This window comes from Pipistrellus hanaki (assembly GCF_964339955.1).
Source record: "Pipistrellus hanaki genome assembly, chromosome: 4".
In the NCBI taxonomy this organism is placed as follows: domain Eukaryota; kingdom Metazoa; phylum Chordata; class Mammalia; order Chiroptera; family Vespertilionidae; genus Pipistrellus; species Pipistrellus hanaki.
The window spans coordinates 91682317-91707750 of record NC_140506.1 but is presented as its reverse complement, the minus strand read 5'-3'; the positions used below and the strand labels follow the sequence as shown (position 1 = coordinate 91707750).

At 46.9% G+C, this 25434-nt stretch overlaps 1 protein-coding gene across 1 annotated transcript in view; it reads right to left on the bottom strand.

The window, feature by feature from the left end:
* The window catches only part of IFT140 (intraflagellar transport 140), a 91134-nt gene that overhangs the window by 58918 nt on the left and 6782 nt on the right, over positions 1 to 25434 (bottom strand). The window contains exons 3-12 of the mRNA XM_084882553.1: positions 22274 to 22495; positions 12931 to 13052; positions 12609 to 12751; positions 10623 to 10798; positions 9432 to 9523; positions 8830 to 8936; positions 7994 to 8139; positions 2194 to 2397; positions 1987 to 2059; positions 114 to 205 (exon numbers count right to left, since the gene is read on the bottom strand). Coding sequence (XP_084738679.1) covers positions 114 to 205; positions 1987 to 2059; positions 2194 to 2397; positions 7994 to 8139; positions 8830 to 8936; positions 9432 to 9523; positions 10623 to 10798; positions 12609 to 12751; positions 12931 to 13052; positions 22274 to 22495 — 1377 coding nt within the window. The remainder of the gene's footprint in view (positions 1 to 113; positions 206 to 1986; positions 2060 to 2193; positions 2398 to 7993; positions 8140 to 8829; positions 8937 to 9431; positions 9524 to 10622; positions 10799 to 12608; positions 12752 to 12930; positions 13053 to 22273; positions 22496 to 25434) is intronic.

Sequence of the window (25434 nt, the reverse complement as noted above, 5' to 3'; positions counted from 1 at the left end):
AGCTCTGGATCTGTCTGGATGACACCAGTGTGCAGGCTCTGGCCTGACATGGAGATAGTTTGCCCTGATTGTCTTCCTCACCAGAGCCCACTCGTTCTGCAGCAGCAATTTACCTGCCAGGTTCGAACTTGAACTCGATTTGGCTCCACCGTGTAAACGTTTTCCTCGTGCATCGCCAACGCTGGAGACTCACACAGAAAGGTACCTACAAAGATAAACACGGCAGCAACAGCTAAATGTTTCATGCTTCCTCAGAGTTTTAGGAGCATTTTCACATGCGTTCCCTAATTTGCCCCTGACCTCGTAGTAGTTTTGTGAGGATGTGTTTTTTGCATGTTGCAGGTGAGGAAAGCGAGGCTCCGAGGGACAGGGAACTGCCCAAAGCCCAGCCGGCAGGGGCAGCTCGTGCAGGCTCCAGGCCCGGTATAGAAACGCAGTGCTAGGCCCTGCACCACGCATCGGCGGTGTCTCTTCTCCCTCCTGGCAGCACAGCGCCTACGATGGCACAGTGGTTTAAGCAGGTGTCTGCTTAACTGATGTGGAACTTTGGGGGCCACAAGCACTGGTCTCTGGACTAGTTTCTAGACAGGTTCTTATCTAGTTGGGGAGATGATTCTACACACAAGACAAAATAAAGGCAGCCTGCTGAAACAGAGAACTGGCGAGACTGATGGGACATAGAGAGCTGCTTGAGGTGCCTGCTGTGCTGTTTGTCCTTCTGAGTAATTAAGAAGTGCATCCTGCCCCTAAGGGGTCTACACTAGAAGAGAGGAAAAGATGTCCATTTGCCAGCCAAGTACAAGGTAGAGCAAGGAAAGTGTTAGGAGAGAATTTCAGGCAACAAAGCAGCAGGGGAAAAGAAAAACAGGGAATGGTATGAGGGAGAGAGGTGATAACCAGCACAAACATCCCCAGAGAGGTACGAGGTGTTCAACTGAACACATAGAGGGATCATCCTTGGACAGTGTGAGGTGAGAGGGCAGAGGGCAGGATGGGGGAAGCTAGCTCGCTGAGGAGCACGGTCACAGTCTAGGCTGGAAGCCACTCCCCTAAGGTATCTCGTCCTCCTTCCTGGAACCCGTGAATCTTGGCTTACATGGCCAGAGATATCAGGGTCTCGAGATGGGGAGGTTATCCTGGGCTCTCCAGGTAGGCCCTACATGCAATCACAAGTGTGTCTGTTAAGCGGGAGGTAGAGTTCAGACAGGAACAACGTGACAGTGGAGGTGGAGGCTGGAATGATGTGACCCAAGCTGAGGATTGTCAGCTGTCACCAAAGCTGGAAGAAGCAAGAAACAGATCTTCCCTGGAGGGATGCAGCCCTGCTGACGCCTTCACTTTGGACTTCTCACCTCTCCAACTGTGAGAAAGTAATTTCTTTTTAAGCCGCTGAGTTTGTGCAGCTTTAGGAAACCCGTACAGGCATGTGCTGAAGAGTGGAGGGTAAGGCCGCCTCGAGAAGCAGAGAGCTGGCGAGATTGACGGGACACAGAGAGCCGTTTGACAGTGTCGGAGCCTCTGATGATCCATCCTGACATTTTCAGACAGAGGCTGGCCTTGGCCAAGATGCCATGGGGCTCACTGCTCTGTGCGGCCTGGAACCACTCAAAGGCCGGGTGTGTAGCAGCTCCCTCCCCTGGGCAGCACTGTGATATGTGCCCGTGCAGCCTCATTTTTGAGCTGTTTTACTGTCCTGGAGCCTGAGAGGGCTCGCTGGCCCTGGATCCAGCTGCGCTTCTCAACCACCTTGATGGGCTTTGACAGGGTGAGGCCCAGGAGGCCCGAGAGGCCCTGGCAGCTCAGGGCCAGAGCTGCATCACCGACTCTGGAAACACAGGCATGGGGACTGATGTGAGAGCCTCACGGCCCTGTGCCAGCCCTCTGCCCACACCACAGTACCGGCACATCCCACCCCGCTGGATGGTGAGCAAATAGAGCTCGGTGCTGTGTGTCCCTTCCGCTGGGGTGGGGGCGGGGCATTCCTACCTGCGTTTCGTAATATGGCTCCAGAAGGCTCGAAGACCACCACGTGCTTCCCGTTCCAGACGGCGAGAGCATCCTAAAAACGATCGTGGAAATGGAAAGGCAGCCTGCCATCTGGGCCCGTTCCCATCCTGAATGACCTTACCACCGACCCGGTCTTTTGTCTACACCGAAGACCCCAGCCAGCCCCCAGGGCAGCCTCGCCGGTACCTTGGTGATGAACACTCCGCTGACGTGCATGTCTGTGCGCAGGCTGTACGTGGACGCCGTGGACAGGAAGGACACGTTGAGTAAGCTCGGGGAGACCTGCACCACGGCCGCCTGCTGGTGGAAGTGCGAGGACATGGCCTGCGCGCTGAGGATCACCACGGCGCTCGTGTTGTTCACGGCCAGAAGGTTCTTCCTGGAGCCCCACTTCGTTTCCACGTTGGAGAGAAAGAACCAGAAGTGTGAACAGAGGAGAGGAAAATATTACACATATGAGGATGCATAAACAATTTCTCAGCACTATTTCTTCTTGTTAAAAAATTATTTTTAAGTGTTATAAGTGTACAATGTGTGCTTTGTAGAAAAATTTTAGAATACTGATACTCAGAATTGTGATGAAGCTGGTAGCTACCCATATGGCTGTTTCAGCTCGTGTCTGTTCTCACCGGTTGAACATCTACAATTTACTTTCCTTTAAAAAAAATGTTTTTGTTGATTTTAGTGAGATGAAAGGAGAGAAAGAGAGAAACATTGGTGTGAGAGAGAAATATTGATCAGTTGCCTTTCGCACCCACCTCACAGGGGATCAAAATACAACCTGGGTGTGTGTCCTGACTAGGAATCGAACCAGCAATCTTTGGTACCCAGAACAATACTCAACCACTGAGCCACACCGGCCAGGGCTACAATTTACCTTTCTGATTTAATTTTAGAGGTGCTTACTTTTTAAAATTCGTATCAAACCTAACATAACATATTAAATTATCCATCTTTCCTCTGATATAAAATGGCACATTTATAATTTCATATTAAACTTTCAATCTATATAAATCTATTTCTGGATTTCCTACTCCATTCCACTGATATATTTATCTACTCCTGATTAACCACTGTTGTTGTTTTTTCCAATCTTTATTTATTGATTTGAGAGAGAGACGAGAGAGAGACAGAAACAATTTTTTGTTCCACTTCTTGATTCATTCATTGGTTGCTTCTTGTGTGTGCCCTGATCTGGGATCAAACTCACTACCTTGGCATATCGGGACAACACTCTAACCAACTGAGCCATCAGGCCAGTGTCATAACCATTGTTTTAATTGCTAAAGTTTGAGATATATTCTGGCATATTATACAGAAATGCTCAGATTATTTATACTTTTTTTTTTTTCTTGGCTATCTGCTCTCTTAGATGAGTTAAAAATTACTGTGTTGAATTCTCCCAGGAAAAAAAGTCATTATTTTTGCTGTTTATATATGTCATTTATAGATTTATTTGGGAAGAAATGACATTTTTATTTTTTAATTTTTAAAAATATTTTTTTATTGATTTTTTACAGAGAGGAAGAGAGAGGGATAGAGAGTTAGAAATATCGATGAAAGAGAATCATCGATCAGCTGCCTCTTGCATACCCTTTACTGGGGATGTGTCTGCAACCAAGGTACATGCCCTTGACCAGAATCGAACCTGGGACCTTTCATCTGCAGGCTGACACTCTATCCACTGAGCCAAACTGGTATCGGCAGAAATGACACTTTTACAAGATTGAGGCTTCTCTTTGAGAAACATGATATATCTAACATTTGCTGTTTTCTTTTATGTCCTTTAGGAAGGTTAGTGTGGCTCATTCTATTATGTTATTTTTATCCTTACTTCAGGATATGTTTTTATTGATTTTAGAGAGAGAAGAAGGGAGGGAGAGGGAGAGGGAAAAGGAGAGGGAAAGGGAGAGAGAGAGAGAGAGAGAGAGAGAGAGAGAGAGAGAGAGAGAGGAGAGAGAAAGAGAGAGAGAGAGAGATTGGTTGTCTCCCATATGCACCCCAACTGGGGATCAAACTCTCAACCTAGGCATGTGCCCTGACCAGAAATTGAGCCTGTAACTGTTTGGTGTATGGGACGATGCTCCTACCAACTGAGCCACCTGACCAGGGCTCATTCTATTATTTTAATGGCATTTCTTTCATTACTAGTGAGGTTACACGTTTTTCGTGTATTCTACTAACTAGTCCTAGGAAATTAGCTCCACCATTTTTCCCATTAAAGCTCTCAGTATTTTTCTTTTCTATTTTAAGAGTACGTTTATTAAAGTTGGGGACAGTGAAACAAAAAAGGGCTTAGAATAGAAAAACAACAGGAGAGAGCCTAGGTCAGGGGTCGGCAACCTTTAAGACATAAAGAGCCACTTGGACCTGTTTTCGAAGGAAAAAAAAAACCTGGGAGCCGCAAAACCATTGCAACATTTAAAACAAATATAACACTGCATATATTGTTTCTTACCTTAATGCTATATACCGGATCGTGCAGAAAAAGGATTTTTTCACTTAACAAAAAGAGCCGCATGCGGCTCCGGAGCCGCAGGTTGCCGACACCTGGCCTAGGTGGTGCTCTGCCTTGGCTCTCTAGATATGTTATAGGAAAGAAGTGAGCCACACTGAGCTGTGTGGACTCACCAGGGATGAGCTGCGGCTGCTGGTTGCTCCCCTGGATGCAAATCTCATGGGATTTAGGAGAAAAAAAAAGCAAAGATGCATGCCCAAGAAGGAAGAAAGGTTTGGGTATGCTCCAGAGAGAGCACACTTAATATTTTCCTTATAAATGTCAGTTTTCTAAATGTCCTTTATTCTAAGACTAGAGGCCCGGTGCATGAATTTGTGTACCAGGTGGGTCCCTCGGCCTGGCCTGTGGGATCAGACTGAAATCGGCTCTCTAACATTCCTTGAAGGGTCGCAGATTATGAGAGGGTGCAGGCCAGGCTGAGGGACCCCCACCGGTGCACAATAGGGGCTGGGGAGGGGACATGGGAGGTTGGCCAGCTGGGGAGGGACCATGGGAGGGCTCCAGGGCATGTCCAGCCCATCTTGCTCAGTCCCATTGGCCAGACCCCAGCAGCAAGCTAACCTACTGGTTGGAGATTCCACCTTCTGGTGGTCAGTGTATGTCATAACTAGCAGTTGAGTGGTCTTGGCATATTACAATATTAGCATATTGTGCTTTGATTGGTTGAATGGATGACCAGACAACCAGACACTTAGCATATTAGTCTTTTATTATATAGGATATCAGTAAAGGCAAGCTATAAGTTAAAAGAATAGCTGTTCTTTTAAATAGTTAAAAGATTCCCTCCTATCACGGAAAAGTAAAAGCAAACAAAAAAGTTGCATGTAACTTTATATTAAAATAAAGAAAACAATATGCATTGAGAATGGGGAAATATAGTGTTTTAGAGCTCAGATTTTCCTTCAATTCTAGTTTATTTTTTTTCTCCATTGCCCAGTTTGAAATAAGTTTTTATGTACTCAGTTTGTTAATCTTTGCTTTGCAACTACTTTTATTACTTCAAATCTGGGAAAGTTATGTTTTCTCTATAGATCTGATAATACTCTATGCTATTTTTAGCCAGTTATTCTGTCCTAATTTGTAAAATATTTAACTTGTTAATATTTAACTTAATTCATTTTTATAAATGGCCTGAGAGGAGGATCTGAAAATAATTTTCCAAAATTGCTAAAGGGTATCCCTACACTATTTACTACATAAGTTTTTCCTTTCCAGATTTTTATAGGATTAAGGACATTTTAACTTAAGAGATTTACATAGAGCAGATCTTTTTTTTTTTTAAATATATATTTCTTTAAATATATTTTATTGATTTTTTTTACAGAAAGGAAGGGAAAGGGATAGAGAGTTAGAAACATCAATGAGAGAGAAACATCGATCAGCTGCCTCCTGCACGCCCCCTACTGGGGATGTGCCCGCAACCAAGGTACATGCCCTTGACCGGAATCAAACCTAGAACCCTTCAGGCCACAGGCTGATGCTCTATCCACTGAGCCAAACCAGCTAGGGCTTTTTAAATATATTTTTTATTATTTCAGAGAGGAAGGGAGAGGAAGAGAGAGATAAAAACAACAATGATGAGAGATGTCTGTAGGCTGATGCTCTATCCACTGAGCCAAAGCAGGTAGGGCTACAGGGAGCAAATCTTAGAGACAACTTCCGGGGCAGCAGGGTGAAGAGCCCAGGGGACATACAGGCATAAACGGCAAAATTTTTTAGAAAAATCTAACTCTCTGGTAATTGGGCATAAAGCAAATGAAGACACATTTATCCAAGAAAGTCTAGCCCAGTGGTTGGCAAACTCATTAGTCAACAGAGCGGCAAACAGCAGTTTGAGAGCCGCATGTGGCTTTACAAGCCGCAGTTTGCCAACCACTGGTCTAGCCCAACCTGAGTGGCTCAGTTGGTTGAGTGTCATCCTGTGCACCAAAAGGTTGCTAGTTTGATTCCTGGCCAGGGCACATACCTGGGTTGCAAGTCTCTCTCTCATTGAAAAAGAAAAAGAAAAAAAAAGTACGTGTACTAATTCTGGTAAGAACAGTACAGTCTGTGACTCCTACTCCCCTCCTCCTGTCCTCCAGCTCAGCATGACTGAAGCCCCACTTGAGTGGACAGACAGGGCTCCCTCTCCTCCAGTTCCCAGACGAGGACTGCAGCATGTCCCTGGGGCTCAGTGTGTAGAAGCTAATTCCAGGTGAGTGGGTCAGAGGGTGGGGGCTCTCTCCTTCTACCAGCCCTGCTTCCAGGCATGGTCGTCCGAGAAGACTGGCCCCCACGCCCTGGCCCCTGCTGGCTCACAGGGAAAAGGCTCCATGCCGGGAGAGGCAATCTGAGAGGACCAGAGGCTACCGTGCCGGCTCCATGCTCACACAGCGGGGTGTCTTCTGAGAGTAGCTATCCCCACTCCCAACCTCTGGGAACTAAGCTTTTTCCCCTCAAGGTAGAGGCTGTCTACAACATTGACACGATATTTAAACGAAAATGTCTAGCTCACAACAACAAAAAATCAAGTGCCATGCAAACAGAAGACTATCACTCACACACAAGAAAACAACGCAGGCACCAGATACTGCCCCCAGAGGGCACAGGTGTTGCACTTAAAGACTCCAAAGCAGCCATTACAAATGTATTCAAAGAACTAAAAGAAATCAGGCTTAAAGTAAAGAAAGGTGTGATTCCATGTCTCACCAGACAAAGACTATCAATAAAAAGACTGAAATGAAAAAGAAAAAAAAAAGAAAAAAAAGAAGCAAATGCCCCATAGAAATTAAAACCTATGTCAACACAAAGACTTGTACATAAATGTTCACAGCAGCATTAGTGACAGTCCAAGAGTAGAAACAACCCAAATGTCCGCCATTGGGTGAAAAGGATAACAAGGATGGTCTATTCAGACAGGGGACTATTCCTCGGCCATAAAAAGGAATGAAATACTGACACGTGCTACAGTATGATGAACCTAGGAAACGTAATGCTCAGGGAAAGAATCTCATATCCATGCACACTGTGTGTGATTCCACTGAAGGGTCCAGAACAGGCAAGTCCAGAGACAGAAGGTAGGTTAGTGGTGGCACAGGGCTAGGGGAAGGGGAAGTGGGGAGTGACTGCTAATGGGTATGCGATTTCTTTCTGGGATGGTGAAACTGTTCTAATATGTATTGTGATGATTGAAAAACTCTGTGATGTACTAAAAACCACCTGGTATGTTATGTATCCCTATAAAGCTATCTTAACAGAGATAGATAGATAGATAGATAGATAGATAGATAGATGATAAAGAGATGGCTAGAGAAAGTAAATATAGATTACTACAGATCCACAATCCCTTTTCTGCAATTCTGAACTCCAACAGGCCTTCATTTTTATAGTCTTTTAAACTGAATCACTTACGATAGGTACAAAGTCGGTTACTTCCTTCATTCTGTAGGGCACAAAATGAGCGTATCTGATGCCCTGGGAGAGCTGTACCTTTATCTGCGTGATTTTCCCTTCCAGCTCAGTAGGAGCTTGAAGGGTCCACATGTCTTTGCCCTCCACGCCCCAGCTGCTATGGGGGCCCGGCGCTTTTTTCCACATGGCGACTCGCCCTTTGTCAGTGCCCGCTGCCAGGAGACCTACAGGTGAAAACCAAGTTCACAGTCATTGACTTGAAAAGGGATTAGGACAGCAACAAGCTCCCTTCTCTGACCACCCTCTCTGAAATGCCAGCCTGTCAGCCTCTGCGCAGCAGCTCTCCAGCCCTCGCCTGCTGCATCTTCCTTCGCAGGAACTGGTGACTCCCTGGTGGTACAGTGTATGCATGTGCGCATGTGATTGGTGGGGGTATTGATGCTCCTTCTTCTTTTTCCCCATCAGAGTGGAGGCCTCTCTGCCTGCCAACCTGTGTCTGCAATGCCAGAACAGCACTTAGCACTCAGCAGGCATGAAATAAATGCCACTCTGGCTCATCTCCTACCCTGTCCTCTCCTTGTGTACACTTATACACATACATACATACATACATACATACATTTACATACATGTATGTGTATATATATTTCTAAAATTTACCACTTGTCTTTTTCTTGGTGTTTGGGAGAGATTGGAGATCAATTGCAGACAACTAGGTTGGTTACACTTTTGAACAAACCCTTGACCTTCTGGTGGGATAAAAAGCTTTACTGTTACTTTCTCATACTTGACTGATTTCACTCAGATGACGACCGAGTTGCCAGTCTTTAAAGAGCCACCATCACCATTTTGCGGCCAAAGAGCAAAGCAGGAGGTTGGCTCTTTCTCCCCTATGCCAGCCCCCGAAATCTCACCTTTGGTTTTACAGTAAGAAACACAGTTTATGTTCTCTCCTTTTTCAAAACCGAACTTCTCCTCTGGACTCAGAACGTAATTCTCTCCTCCTTCCAAATCCCAGAACCTACAAGGGAAGGAACAACGCTTGCTAAGGGGACTGCCGGTGCACTGCCCTCAGCTCCGCGGGGCTGGTCCAACTCGCTGAGTGAGCGGTAAGATCAGGACGAAGTCATGGCCCATGGGACTGTGCTATGACAAGCAGGCCGCCATTACATTTAGATCTGCTTTGTGCCCTGTTCATCATCAAAGGGAGCAGCTATTAATAAAACAGGGTGCGTGTGTGACACCAGGTCACAACGAGAACTATCTGCAACCACATGCCCCCAGGAGAACCGCCAGTATCGCGTGGAACTACAGCGGCGAGAAGCAGGCGCTCACAAAAACCAGGCAGAGAGACTCCGCGGGCAGACAGGACAGCCCCACCCTCGCGTGGGACGGGGATGCCTGGGTCTCCAATGGGCTCTGCTCTTCCATCTCGGGGCTGTGCCAGTTTGTGAAAATTCATCACAATTTGGGACTGACTTTTCAATCCCCTAATCACCGGAGCATCGAGTCTCACCTGAGGGCTGCCTCCCCGATGGCGGTCACCAGAAGGCTGCCTTCGATCAGAGCGATGTCTGCCTGGTGGCCCGTTTTCCCACTCAGCTTCACCTGAACAAGGAACAGTAACTGAAATCAGCATGTCCTCCTGCTGAAACTGTGTCCCTGCCTGTGAGCCTGGACTCTGGTCTGCAGTGACTTCATGGAGACTCCCCGTTAATGGAAGTGCGAGGTGAACACGAACACGTGGAGAGCACGCCTAGCTTTCCGGGACGCACAGCCCACGCTGACAGCTCCTCTTGCACACCATGTGGTTAGTAACAGTGGCTGCCGGCGCACGGCACATGGCCCGTTTCCAGAGTGACCACCAGGCTGAGCCAAGGTCAGGGACCGCCGTGCCCTCCAGGGCAGGCATCGTATCTGTTTTGCAGTGGCTCAGGGGGGATTTGAACCCAGGTCCATGTGATTCAGGGACCATGTTTTCAACTGCTATGCTAGAAGATACATAAATGGTCAAATACTGACTTATAAAAAAATCAATCCATTCCATAATCTATGAGTATCTTTATGGGAAGTTCAGAGTTCTCCAAGGAACATGGATTCCTCTGGTAGAAACCATGAAACTAGCAGGAAGGTAACGATGAGCAGCACCTGGCAGGACAGGGATGTCCTCCTGGCGCTGAGGGCCTGGAGCTGATGCCACGAGGCACCTTCAAGGACATCAAGGGATGTCTCAGTAGCCACAGCGAAACACCTGCTGAGGGATGTACATGCCTCCGGTGAACAATGTGCCCGTGTGCCCAGGGGCAGCTTAGACAGACACACGTGGGGGGAAATCCCCAAGGTTCTCGGTGGTAAGGGAGCCCCTCCAGGCCTTGTCTGCACAGCCAGGAAGTGGGGTGATGCCCCTCCCCACAATTCCATGGTGGAGGCTGAACGGGCTGCTGCAAAGTGAGCGGTCATTCTCTCACCGGGTCTGTAGGCTGCGGTGAGGCAATCGTGGAGGGCACAGCCTGGCTCACCTTGTCTGTGCCCTGACGCCAGAACAATCTCCTTCACTCTCCGTTCCCCCACCTGAACGGAAGGTCTTATAGCACATCATGGTACTAACCAGCTCTGTGAGTGGCCGTGGGACAGGCTTGCTAAGGTGTGGGAAAGGGTGATTAATCAGGTCAGGAGAAGCCAGCCTGAGCCCTGCCCCTCTGCCCACCTTCATCACTTCCTCCGCTCTGCCCTCAGGTGTCACCGAGTACAGGGACAGCAGCAGGTTCTCCGTGACCACCACCAGCGCCTCCCTCTTCTCCAGGTAGAAGAGCGTTTGGATGGAGCTGTCTGTGGACGCCAGCTGAGTGGTCTTGCCTTTCTCGTCCACGTAGTGCACTGTCCCTGAGGGCAGAGGGGACCGTCACCGGCAGCCATTTCTCTGCTCTCAGGGAGCATTCTCAAAATAAACATCTTCATTATAAAAATGTGCCAAGAAGATATTTCAGAAACATCTGCATCTGACCTCACAGGCTGCCATCTCTGAAGTAAGTTCAGCCTTGACTCCTGATGCCCCAGCCATCACTGCCTCCACCAAACTAACCTCGGAGGATTCAAACTTTCACACTGGTGACCGCCTGACTCGCAGCCTCGAAAGGCTTTGTTCATCCTGGTCCCCTAACATGAGGGCCCACCTGTATCCCACGCACTGAGGCCCAAGGCGGTGACCTGCCTTACCCTAAGGTCTGTTCCCTCCATCCTAGGTGTGGTTGGTTGGCTGGTTTACCCTAAGCCTGGAACCCCTCCTTCTCCTCCCACCCTGAGCGTGCCGGGCCCTGGCCCACCTCCTAGTTTCTCTCTGAATTCATTGCTGCCACTCTCTGGAGCCTCCTCACCCGGTCTCCCTTCCTCTCATTCCTGATAGAGAACTTGTTCCTTATTAAGCTGAAAAGTCCAACGTTCTCTAGAGGCTAACTGCCACAAAATGAGCATCTACTCAGCACATATTTGTGGCAGGCTGGATGCTACGCACTGGTGTGTGTATTAACTCCACTAATGTTCCCGGCGAGCTCCCCAGCAGGTACTCTTACTGACACTGTCTCTGTTTTACACCGGAGGAAGCCGAGGCACAGATATGGGATAATCTGCCTTTGAAGCCCGCGTTACCGAGTGGAAGGAGGAGCTGACACCCACTGCACAGCCCTCTTCCAGTCGCCAGCATCTCTCCCCTCAGGCATCTCTTTCCACACCATCTTTTCAACTCTTCCTCAGGGCCCCTGCACTAGCATCTCCCTTCCCTGCACCCCCATGCACTGTGCCCACTCCTTGTCCCTTCTGATTCATGGGCTGATGCTCAACCATTGAGCCACGCCAGCCAGGCCTGCCTCCTTGTCCCTTCTGTGACCTCCCTGAATTCCGCCAGCGCTGTCTTTTTATCCCCTAAATGTAAGGTATCTTAAAAGCCGCAGCCCACTCCAGTTCTCATCCGCTCTCTTCTTCCAGCTGTGCTGAACAGCCTCCTCTAACTTCACCGCCTTATGTCAGTCTCATTCCTCGGCCTCTTTCTCACAGCACACACACACGTGGGAACGTCTCATGTGAACATAAAGACTAGTTTCCTCCTAACTTCATATTGCATTTATCAGCTGTCACTGGGGCAGCCTGTCTCACTATTTAAACTAAGGAGGAGTTGTGTTCAAATCACTTAATGTGGGTCCTACTCACGAAGGCTGGCTGGTGATTGCAGGCTGGAAACAATACCCCCCATCCTGCCTGGCCCATGTGGCTCAGTGGTTGAGTGTTGGCCCTTGAATCAGGAGGTCATGGTTTGATTCCTGGTCAGGGCAAGTGCCCAAGTTTTGGGCTCAACCCCCAGTAGGGGGCGTGTAGGAGGCAGCCAATCAATGATTCTCTCTCATCATAGATGTTTCTATCTCTCTGTCCCTCTTGCTTCCTCTCTGAAATCAATAAAAATGTGTTTTTGAAAACCCTTCAAATACAAATAAAGCTCAATTTGTCTCTAATCAGAACCAAGTGAAGCCATTCTTTGAACACTGGATAAATAACTGCAAAAAGCTGGCTAATGCATCACTCTAAGATTGGCACGCATACAGCCCACTGTTTTATGCAGAAACACCATCTATTTGTTTTATATCCTTATCAGACACCCCTAAAAAGGCTTCAGTGTTCTAGAATCCCAAACTAAGCTTCTTACCATCCATCAAGCTGACAAAGAATGACAGTCCCTCTTGAGATCCCATTTTCAAGAAACTTCCAAAGCCACTTTTCCTCCAGTTAAACATGTCCAGGGCTTTCTCATCGCCGCTCACAGCTGCCTTTGCCAACTGAACGAGGTCCCTGAAAGCAAATACGACCCAGAAAGTCAGAGTTCCTCGTTACTCCTCGTAGGAAGGTGCTGCCACTAAAGATGCTGAGAGTGGCTCACTGCTATGATCCCTCCGGTGTGTCAGGAGTTACATCTCTGCTCACCCCCCAAAGGATTTGAACTCAAGGCCACTCTGGAAGCTCATACTCACTCGCCAGGCGGGGGGAGCCGGAAGATGCAATGAGTCAGGTGTTTTCCGTATTCGTGTTTCAGCAGGGGTGTCCCTTGTACCCGGCCTCTTTGATCCAACCTCCATACGAGCAGGACACCAAGCTGGAAAACCCATCATGTGGAGGAAACGCATTCTTACTGAGTGACTGGTGGAAGGCAAGAGTGACACTGTGCAATACGATGCACGCTTATTTCTCTCTCTCCCTCTCCCTCCCTTTCTCTCTCTCTCTCTCTCGCTCGCTCTATCTCTCTCTCTCTCTCTCTCTTAAACAAAACTACATGTGCACCATGACAAATACAAACAATTCAAGTATTCCGTGAAGAAACCAGAAACTTTTCCATGTATCCCCTCCATCCTTACTCCCTGGAGATAACAACTGTCACATTTTTAGTTGTTAAAACAAACTTTTAAGTTTAGAATAGATTCAGATTTGTGGAACAGTTGTGAAAACAGTTCCAATAAATTTCATACCCCCACCTACTTTCTCCTATTATTAGATCTTACATTAGTGTGGTACAGTCCTCAGATTAATAAGCCAATATTGACACATTAACCAAAGCCTTTATTCAATTTCTTTAGTTCCTCCCTAAGGTCCTCTTCCAGTCCCGGGATCCTAGCAGGACCATGTGATGTCTGGTCTCCTTAGGCTCCTCTGGGATGAGACCCCATTTCAGCCTCTCCTGTTTTTGCTGATCTTAATGGTCTATTAAGGGATGGTATGGAATGTCCCTCCACTGGGACTAGTCGATTTTTCTCATTGTTGACTGGGGCTGTGGTTGTGGGAGAAGACCACATGTATAAAGTGGTCCTCTCAGCACATCAGATCATGGGTCCATGCCATCAACATGACTTGTCTCTGTGACACTGACCCAGATCTCCTAGCTGAGGTCACGTTTGTCAGGTGTCTCCACTGTGTAGGTCTTCCTCCTACCCCCTCTATCTTGTACTGTCTGGGTTATAATCTAATACTATTTTATTTATTTTCTTGCTCCAATTCTTCCAGCTTCAGCCATTGGGAGTTCTGTGGGATCACTCTATGAGCACTTCCTTACTTCTTGGCACTACAGATTCTCTAAGCCCGTGGTCGGCAAACTGCAGCTCGAGAGCCACAAGCAGTTCTTTGGCCCCTTGAGTGTGGGGCTCTTCCACAAAATGCCATGGCCTGGGTGAGTCTATTTTGAGGAAGTGAAGTTAGAAGAAGTTTACGTTTGAAAAATTTGGATCTCAAAAGAAATTTCAATTGTTATACTGTTGATATTTGGCTCTGTTGACTAATGAGTTTGCCGACCACTGCTCTAAAATGACTGCCTTGCTCCAGTCCTAGAATCAGCCATCAAGGAGCCTGGTTCCCTATGTTGAAGGAACCAATAGAAACCAGGATCTGGGTGCTAGATGTATTATATGTTCAATTTAAACACAATCAAAGCCTCAAATCAACAGCACAGGTAAGTGTGAGAGAAGCTCAAGGTGGCAGGGAGGAGACAGCTGCATTGGAACTGGTCTAGGAGGCTCCTCGACCAAGGATGGGAGCTAAGCCCTGCCCCTGGCAGTATTTCCATCGGAATCTGTCTGCAAAGCACCTTGGTTTGGATGCCCAGACATTCCTCAAGGCATGTGTCCTGTTCAAGATCAGTGGATGTTTTAGCAAGCAGTACACTCTTCCTCCCACCCTGCGTTCAGCCAGCATTGATTCCACCATCCCCACACGCTGGGTAAGCCACTTTATTGTGCATAGGAATATGATTCTATAATAAGGTTGACTTTAAAAGCAAGTTATACAGTAAATCTATAAGAAAAGTTACAGAAGATTGAACATAGTATGTAACAAATATATATATTCATATATATTATGAATAGTATGTATTATCACACTAATTCTTGACTTTGCCAGCTTTATGAAGAATAAATGCATTATTGGTTCCTTTGGTTTCACTTGCATAGTGAAAAAGGCAAGGCTAATAATAATAATAATAATAATAATAATAATAAAAGAAAAAGGCAAGGCTAGAAAATGAAAATGTTTCCTTCCCCGGTGGCCCAGCTTCCCCTCTAGAGAAGCACACTGGATGCTGTGTGCCTGACGGTGTATGATGCGTACATAACACTTGTACAGACGTCCCTTTGCTCTGCCCTTCAAGTACAATCATCCGGAACTTATTCTTTAACAGAACAATGGACTTTACAGAGGTCTTCATTAGCACGTACAAGCTTCTAACAGGCAATTCAATCAGGTACCTGAATACAATCAGGACATACTTAGCATGTCCAGACTTCCAGACTGTTGTTTTGAGGAAGTTGTTCAGAGTCCCTGTACCCCAGAGCAGTGAATTCATGTGTGATTGCACACCCCTTGTTTTGACAAAAGAATAGATGTAGCCCCACAATCATGAATTCAACTTCCACTGACTCCCAAGGAGGCAATGACTCAAATATGCTTTGTGTCAGGTTCTGGCTAACTGGCTGGAAATGCTACACAAGGTGGAGATTTAGAGGTGAACTCAGAGATGTCCTGTTTCCTTTGTGGCAGCCTGGCTCCTCATCTCAATTCTAAGTGTTTTTTTGCACCTCTCACTACTCCTGCAGGGCAATTCTTTGTGTTCAGAGCTTTTTCTTCATTGTCATTCCTTCTGAATTAGAATTACTTCATTCACCATAATTTTTATTGATTTCAGAGAGGAAAGGAGAGGGAGATATAGAAACATTAACGATGAGTGAGAAGAATTTATTGATAGCCTCCTGCATGCCCCTTACTGGGAATCAAGCCTGAAAACGAGGCATGTGCCCTGACCAGTAATGGAACCATGATCTCCTGATTCATAGTTGATACTCAACTGAGCCACACTGGTTGGGCTCATCTATACTAATAAAAGGGTAGTATGCTAATTAGACCAGGAGACCTTCCCGATGTCCTTCCAGACAAAGCCATAGTGGCGGGGTAGAGGCAGAGGCAGTTAGGGGTGATCAGGCCAGAAGGGAGGGCGGTTGTGGGCGATCAGGTCAGCAGGGGTGGGTGTGGGGGAGGGCAGTTTAGGGCGATCAGGCAGGGGGGGGGCTGTTGGGGGCGAGAAGGCCAGTGGGGGGCATTTGGGGGCGAGCAAGCAAGCAGGCAAAGTGGTTAAAGGCGATCAGGTAGGCGGGGGAGAGATGGGGGTGAGAAGGCCAGTGGGGGGCATTTGGGGGTGAGCAAGCAAGCAGGCAAAGTGGTGAGGAGCAATCAGGCAGGCAGGCAGGTGAGCAGTTAGGAGCCAGCAGTACCAGATTGCGAGAGGGATGTCTGACTGCTGGTTTAGGTCTAATCGGCAGTGGGACATCCCTGAGGGGTCCCAGATTGGAGAGGTGCAGTCCAGGCTGAGGAACCTCCCCCCACCATCACACCTCCCCTGCACAAACTTTGTGCACTGGGCCGCTAATTTACTATAATTTTATACAATAAGGCTCTAAAGAATAGTTACCCCACCCCCCCAAAAAAAAGTTATCCTAAAGATGAGAAATTAGTCCTATTTGTGAAGAGCAAGAGTTGGATATATTAAGAAACTGATGTGAAGTTAGTACCCTGTTTCCCCGAAAATAAGACAGTGTCTTATATTAATTTTTGCTCCCAAAGATGCGCTAGGTCTTATTTTCAGGGGATGTCTTATTTTTCCATGAAGAAGAATACAGTACACATTTATTGTTAAATGAAAATAAAGGAAATTTATTACCTGTATTACGGTATGGTAGTACAGTAGTTGTCAACACAAACCAGACAACTGTGAATCCTACAGTATCAAGAATTTACTCATTTATTCAATGACAATCATGTCATCATCTTCTGGAACATCATCATAACAATCCAATTCCTGAATTTCCTGGTGAATTTCTTGTGACTCCATTTCTTTCAGAATCAGTGGACCAAATCTCTCATGTTTAGCAATAGCATTCTGAGACAAAACCTGGGGGGGCGGGGGGGCGACTTATTTTCGGGGGATGCCTTATATTTCACTCAGAAGGAAATCTGTAAGTAGGTCTTATTTTCAGAGGATGTCTTATTTTCAGGGAAACACGGTAGTGTTCTAGATTCGATTGCTGTTGACATACTGTCACTTCAAAGAACAGGTCATCCTGCTAGGTTCTCTAATAGTTTATGATGACAATAGGAACTGACTTGCCCTATGTTGTGTGTAGATTCACTGGATCCTACATTTGGCTCAGGGAAAGCATACAGGGAAATAAGACCTGGCCCACATGACATTCTCTCCACTTCTTTACTGATGGAACTGCTAACAGACATTTCACAGATCTGCTCAGTGTCCCTTTCCTAGGGACCTCCCCACCTCCCTGGCCACTGCTGACTACTGCACATGTGGGCACTTGGCCTGAGCTGAATTGGGGCCAGAGGAGGAGGGACAGGTGTCCTCTGGTGGGAACTGAAACGAGAGCAGGTGATTTCATTTGTTTTCATCAGCTAGATTCTGCCTCACGGACAGCATGGGTGAGAGAGAGAAATAACTTCAGCAGGACAGTACACAAAAAGGTACAGAGCTGGCAGACAGCTGTGTCTCTCTGCACCTCACTCTTGGTTCTAGACGGTCATGAAGTCGGGTGTATTCCCATCCCTGGAGACCCTGGCCTCAGATTAAGTGCACCTTCTTGCTCCAGCTAGTCTGGGTTGGTTTCACTGGTAATCAACCTACCTAAAGCAGGGTCTTTGGTGGAAGAGTTAAGAAGATCCTCAGCCAAGCCTGTGCACTCAGTGGTGCAGCATTCCAAGTGCTTATACCTGTGGGTCGGCAAATTGTGGCTCGTGAGCCACATGCGGCTCTCTTGCCCCTTGAGTGTGGCTCTTCCACAAAATACCATGGCCTGCACTTTGATTTAAAAGAGTTTTGAAGAAGTGGCATTAGAAGAAGTTTAAGTTTAAAAAATTTGGCTCTCAAAAGAAATTTCAATCGTTGTACTGTTGACATTTGGTTCTGTTGACTAATGAGTTTGCCGACCACTGGCTTATACATTTGTTATTATTTATTTTCCAGCTTGAGCCATTCATTCATTTTTGGTTAATCCTCACCCAAGCATATATTTTCCATTGACTTTTAGAGAGGGGGGACGGAGAGGGAGAGAGAAACATCGATGTGAGAGAGACAATCAATTGGTTGCCTCCTGCACATGCACCAACTGGGACTAGGGATCGAACCTGGAACACAGGTTCATGCTCTTGCCTGGGAATCAAACCTGAGCCCTTCAGTACTTGGGCCAACACCAGCTGGGGTGAGCCCATTATTAAATTAAGACCAGTATAGCCTAGATTTTCTTAGAAGGATTAGGTATTTCTGCTCTTACATATTTTGACTCATAGAACTTGGTCAGCAAATATATATGAGTTTGGTTCCATGCCTAAGTTAATCTATTTTGTTAGTGGTGTTTTGTGTTTTTTTTTTTTTAATATAGTCAAAATGAGAATAATGCAATTCCATCATCTTGAAATGTTTTATTCCTACGGGAATTTGCAGAGCGTTCCACAGCAGGGAGGTAGGAAAGGTCACCAAAGGAATCAGAATCTGGGGACAGCCATGTCTTTAGGTGGGAATTGAGTAGAAAAATCAAGAAAAAAGGAACAAGATAATAGAAGAATGAGCAAGTGACATGACCAGAAAAGGAAATGTCAATGACTCTCTTAAGTGATGCTGATCCTCAATAGCAAGAGAAATGCAAACTAGAACATGACTGAGATGCCGCTTCTCTAGGCAAAATTCTGAATTCGAATACAACTCTCTGTGAGAAAGCACATGCTATGCGTTGGTGTGAACTGATACAAGCCCCATGGAGGGAGGTTTGGGAACATCCACCAAACCACAGGCGCACATACCCTGAGGCTCTGCCACCCCACTTCCAGGAATTTCTATGATCTTCCACATGTGTGACATGACAAAAGCATGAAGTTAGCCACTGTGTCACTGTCTGTTTAGCAAGACTGGAAGCCACTGAAATGTTTATTGACAGTGGCTGGTGAAGCAAATCATAATACATTCATATCATGTAGGGCAGGTTAAAAGAAAAGAAGGAAGTTTGTTGTTTACTGGCATAGAGAGATCTGCAAGACACATGGAAAATGAAAAAGACAAGAGACAGAAGAGAAATACATTATCACTTATGTGAAAGGAGAGGAGAATAAGGAGACAAGATCCTCTGTGTGAGATCTATAACCAAAAATATTTAATTTAAAGCAACAAGCAAACTAATCTAAACTGAGGGATATTCTACACAATAACTAGTTTGAACTCCTAAAAAGGTTGATCCTTATTCTTAGGGATTTGGTGGCAAAGTAGTTAGGGCTGAATGAAGTATGATCTCTTTGACAAACTTCAAATAATCATGGGGGGGGGGGTGGATAAACACACACACACACACACACACACACACACACACACACACTAGAGGCCTGTTGCACGAAGAGATTCGTGCAATAGGCCTTCCTTCCCTTGGCTTCCAGCACCGGTTTTCCTCTGGCACCGGGGACCCAGACCTTCGCTACGGCCAGAGTCTGCCACCTTCATCTTCACTGCAGACTCCGGCCAGACTCCAGAATCTGCAGTCTTCATCTTCCCTGTGGCCGGAGTACTTTGCCCCCCCCCCCCATCCTCCCTCTCATAGCAGGTGTCCTGCCCCGCCCAGCCATTTCACTCCTGGAGCAGCTGGGCAGGGTGCCATCTTTGTCCTAATTTGCATATTACCTCCTGATTGGCTGGTGGGTGTAGCGGAATTATAGTCAATTTGCATGTTTCTCTTTTATTAGTGTAGATACTAGAGGCCTGGTGCACAAATTCATGCAGGGTGGGGTCTGGCAGGCATGCCCCTGATTGGGGTGGTGGAGGCTGATCTGGGCTATTCAGGTGTGTGTGTGGGGGGAAGCAGGGGCCACAGCCAGTAGGCTGGCCCCATCCCCTGGTTGAACTCCTGGTCAAACTCCCGGTTGAGGGGATAATTTGCATATTAGCCTTTTATTATATACTAGAGGCCTGGTGCACAAAATTTGTGCACAGGGGATGGGGTCCCCTCAGCCCAGCCTGCACCCTCTCCAATCCAGGACTCCTTGGGGGATGTCCAACTGCCAGTTTTGGGATTAGGTCGAAACCAACAGTTGGACATTCCTCTCACAATCCAGGACCACTGGCTCCTAACTTCTCACCTGCCTGCTTGCCTGATCAACCCTAACTGCTCCCCCCAACCCCCGCCAGACTGATCACCCTTAACCAATTGTGCCTGCCAGCCTGATCACCCCTAATCGCCCCCCTGCCAGCCTGATGGCCCCCAACTGCCCCTCCTGCCGGCCTAGTTGCCCCTCACTGCCTCCCCTGCCAACCTGGTTACCCCCAACTGCCCCCCCCTGCTGGCCTGGTTGCCCCTCACTGTCCCCTTCCCCCTACCGGCCTAGTCACCCCTCACTGCCCCCCTCTGCTGGCTGGTCACCCCTCACTGCCCCCACTGCCAGCTTGGATGCCCCATGCAGCCCCATGCAGCCTGCTGGTCAGTCATTTGGTCATCTCTTGCTAACCCAACTGCCAGCCTTGTCACCCCACACAGCCTGCTGTTTGGTTGTTACTGTGAGGGCATCTTGACCAATTTGCATATTACCCTTTTATTAGTATAGATAGATAGATAGAAAGAAGATGTGTCAAGCCGAAACCGGTTTGGCTCAGCAGTAGAGCGTCGGTCTGCGGACTGAAAGGTCCCAGGTTCGATTCCGGTCAAGGGCATGTACATTGGTTGCGGGCACATCCCTGGTAGGGGGTGTGCAAGAGGCAGCTGGTCAATGCTTCTCTCTCATTGACGTTTCTAGCTCTCTCCCTCTCTCCCTTCCTCTCTGTAAAAAATCAATAAAATATATTAAAAAAGAAAAAGAAAAAGAAAGATGTGTCAAAATGTTAATAACTAGTGAATTTATGTACTAGTAAAGAGTATATGGGTATTCCTTGTACTATTCTTTCAACTCCTCTAAAGATTTGAAATTTTGCAAAATTGGAAGTTGGGGAAAGAATGCATTTTTACGAGCCTGTGTGTACCTGAAGAAACACTGGAGAGACTTTAAGAAGCTATGGATGCCAGAGAGTAGAGGGGGAAACTGACAGGCATGGTGGAGAGTCTTTTCTTTCTTTCTTTGTAAGTTTATAGTTTCTTTTTGTTTTTTAGTCCTTGTCCAAGGATATTTTCCCATTGATTCTAGATAAAGTGAAGAGAGAGGGAAAGAAAGAAACATCCATGTGAGAGAAACACATGTATTGGTTGCTTCCTGCCTACACCCTGACCAGGGCCCAGGCCAGGGAGGATCCTGCAACCGTGGTATGTGCCCTTGACCAGAATCAAACCCAGGACCCTTTGGTCCTTAGGCTGAAGCTCTATCCACTGAGCCAAACCGGCTGAGGCTGGAGAGGCTTTTCAAAGTACGTCCCATTTCATGGCTTTTGAAATTTGAGACATGTAAGTGTACTACCTGAAACATGTGGTAAATGAACACACAGCAACATTTCTGCTGTACATTTGGGAATCAAATTGAGTCTAGACCAGGGTTTCTCATCCTGGGCGCTGTTGGTCTTTCGTGTGGGATCTGTTCTGTGCATTGCAGGATGGTGAGCAATCTCTCTGGCCTCTGCCCACTAGATGCAGGTAGAGCAGCCCTCTCCTTTGTGACAACGAAACACGTCTCCAAATACTGACAAATGTCCCGAGGGGCAAATGAAGCAGGTGGAAATGCCTGAGCTAGACCATCAGCACCAGGGACTCCTAGGCCTGTGGTTGGCAAACTGCGGCTCACGACCCACATGCGGCTCTTTGGCCCCTTGAGTGTGGCACTTCCACAAAATACCACAGCCTGGGAGAGTTTATTTTGAAGAAGTGGCGTTAGAAGAAGTTTAAGTTTTAAAAATTTGGCTCTCAAAAGAAATTTCAATTGTCGTACTGTTGATATTTGGCTCTGTTGACTAATAAGTTTGCCGACCACTGTTCTAGGCAATGAAGAAATATGTTCAGGGATGCTGGTGATTAGGTGATGCCATAAAAGTGACAGTACCTGAGGCATTCAGCCATCTTTATGAATATAGTTACCTAGAAAACTTCATTTTAAAAATGACAGGCATGCCTCTGCCATAGGGTGGGATGGTAGAATAATATTTTCAAACTTTGCTTCCAATATAAAACAAAATCTACCATGACATCTGACAGGGTCAACTCCATTTGGCAACCACACATTTCAAATAATTTGGTCTTTAGCAGCCTTCCCAACGGGTCCCTAAGGGCATAAGCTGGGAAATACTGAGATCTGAGATCAGTACCCACGGTGTCTGCTTACCCTGTCCCCCGACAGGAGGCAGTTCCCGTTGGTGCTCCAGTTGAGGACAGTGATGTCAGCGGTGTGCGTTGGGGGGACTGCATGCTGCTCCTTCTCCTGCTTATTAAACATGATCACCTCCCCGGTCTCCCATCCAACAGCCAGGATCAGCCGCGTCTGGTGCCAGCACAGGGAAGTGACCCGGCAGGACCTCTCAATGTGTGTCTCGGGCACATGCTCACCCTGTGATGGACAAGAGGTAAATCCCATGTTACACAGGGTGATAGAATTTATAGCTAATCCTCACTGGGGATTGACATCAGCTAGAAGATATAAAGAGATGTTTCTTAGGGAACTGTTTTATTTCATTTTCAGGGAAACAGCAATCTTGTCCTAGCAGAGCTATGAAAACAAGGTTAACACACAACAGACCATGCTGACCAACTTATCAGAAAGTATGACCTCATACTTACAGCTGCTTGGAGGCTAGCTAGGGTGTTTTTTAATTTTTTAATTTTTTTATGTTTTTATTCATTTCAGAGAGAGGAAGGGAGAGGGAGAGACAGCAACATCAATGAGAGAATCATTGACTGGCTGCCTCCTGCACACCCACTACTGGAAAGAGAGCCAACCTGGGCCCGTGCCCTCACTGGGAATAGAATTCTAACCTCCTGCTTCAGGGGTCGATGCTCAATCACTGAGCCACATCGCTGGGTGCTAGCTAGCATTTCAATGAGTTCCAAAGAAACTTCATTTATTTACTTTTAATGCTCACCTGAGGATATTTTTTTTCACAGAGAGTGGAAGGGAAGGTGAGAGGGACGGGGGGAGAGAAAAAAACATGAATGTGAGAGAGGCACATTGATTGGTTGCTTCCCATACACTTCCAGACCGGAGCTGGAACCTACAACCCAGGTACATGCCCTTGACCGGGAATTGAACCCATGACCCTTTGTTGTGCAGGCCGATGCTCTAACCACTGAATGCACTGGCCACAGCTAAAACTTTATTTATAAAGTAAGTGGTAGTCCAGGTAAAGTTTGTCAAAAGCAAAGTTCTCAAATTGTGGTCAGATGACTCCCAAAGCCTTTTCAGGGTCTGTAAGGCCAATTTTTTTTTTACTAAAGATTTTTAAAAACTGATGTTTGGGGGGAGGGGGAGAAGGGGGAGAAAAAAAAACATTGATGTGAGAACAAAACATAGATCGGTTGCCTCCTACATGCCCCCACAACTTGGGCATGTGCCCTGACCAGGAATCAAACCAGCAACCTTTCAGTGCAGAGGACAACGCCCAGCCGAGCCACCCCAGCAAGGCTGCAAGGTCAGTTATCTTTAGAATGATGCTAAGAAGTTACTTGCCTTATTTGCTTTCATTTTCTGACCAGTGTATAGTGGACTTTTCCAGAAGCTATGAGATATAAGACTCATTGCTCTGCTAGCTAATGGAATATGTACTTGTATATTTTTGTTTTCTATTGTAGAATTTTCTAAGGAAATAGGTTTAGGGTATAAATATGTATTCCTAGCAATTAATACAGCTTGTTCTCCGTACTTCTACCAAACTCTCTCTAGTAATCTCCAGTTATACCTGCTACATCTGTGACCTTATTAACATCTAATAATTATTTAGAAATTCTAAAGTTTTCCTTGTGCCAATTAGAAACACAAAAAGTAGACTTTGTTTTGTAATTGTATTTTTTAATTTTCTAATTTTAAAAAATATATATATTTTATTGATTTTTTTACAGAGAGGAAGGGAGAGAGAGAGAGTCAGAAACATCGATGAGAGAGAAACATCGATCAGCTGCCTCCTGCACAACCCCTACTGGTGATGTGCCTGCAACCAAGGTACATGCCCCTGACCCCTCAGTCCGGGACCCCTCAGCCCGCAGGCTGACGCTCCATCCACTGAGTCAAACCAGTTTCGGCTAATTTTCTAAATTTTAACATTTTGTCTAAAATTGCTATTATTTTGGAATATAATATTCATTCTAAAGAAAATTTTATAATGCATATTGGAGAGTTCTCTGACTCCTAGAATGAAGGAGTGTGCTTCAATGAAGCTGGGCGACACTGTGCTTGGTGCTGGGGTTAGACAAACATGAGACAGACGGGGCCTGGCTGAACTCCCATCCCCGGGGGGGCCACAGACCACCACGTACCACAGATGAGACCTTCACTGAGGTGGGTGAGAAACCAGGAGGGTCTGCCCTTGCATGGGGGGGAGGAAGGGAAGGACTGCCTCAGGAAGTGCCACTGAGCCACTTCCCTCTGGAGGACTAATATAGGAATTGTGTTGACCTTTGAACCAGGAGGTCATTGCGGGCTCCATCTCTAGTGTGGGGTGTGCAGGAAGCAGCTGATCAATGATTCTTTCTTATCACTGATGTTTCTCTCTCTCTCTCTCTCCCTCTCCCTTCCTCTCTGAAATCAATCCTATATAATAAAAATGTAGTATGCCAATTGTCCCCTTGACTGGAGTTCTTCAAGGAGTTTGGGTGGTGGGGGGGTGGGAAAGGGAAGGAGGCCCTGGCCAGCGGTGGTAGCCACTACCGGACCAGTGCACGAATTCTGTGCACTGGCCTCCAGTAAATACATATAAAAAGATCAAGAGAGACTCTCCTGGGCGGAGGGCACAGCACCCACACTTGGAAGACCGGGGAAGACCAGGCGTTTGTAGCATGGAAAGAAGAGCACCATGTGAGGCAGGAGAGCCAGGCCTTGGGGGCACAGGCCACATCAGCAATCCAATCCTCAGCCGAAGGACAATTCGGAGGCGGGGAGGTGGGAGCAGTGTGTGATTCCATCTGTGATTCTGAAAGCTGGCTCTGCCCTGTGTGGGGAAGGGGAGGACACAGCTGCCGCAGTGAGGAAGCTGTGCTAGCCTGCCTGAGGGGGCGGGTGTCGCTACCATCCCCGGGCCTGTCCTGGGCATTAGGATGGAAAACACTCGGCTTTTGGAGGAAAGTGTGGGACAGGGGACAGGGGGGCAAAGTTCAGTTCAGTCTGGACTTGGGAAGTTGGAGGCCTGTGTCAAACACCCAGGTGTCCTGTGGGCAGCTGGATTCCTAAGTCTGCAGCTTGTGGGCTGGAGCTAGGTTTCTAAATTGTTCACTGATAGACACTGACAGATCACAGAAGGAGGAAACAGAGGGAGAAGAGGCCTAGACCAGTTCAAGACA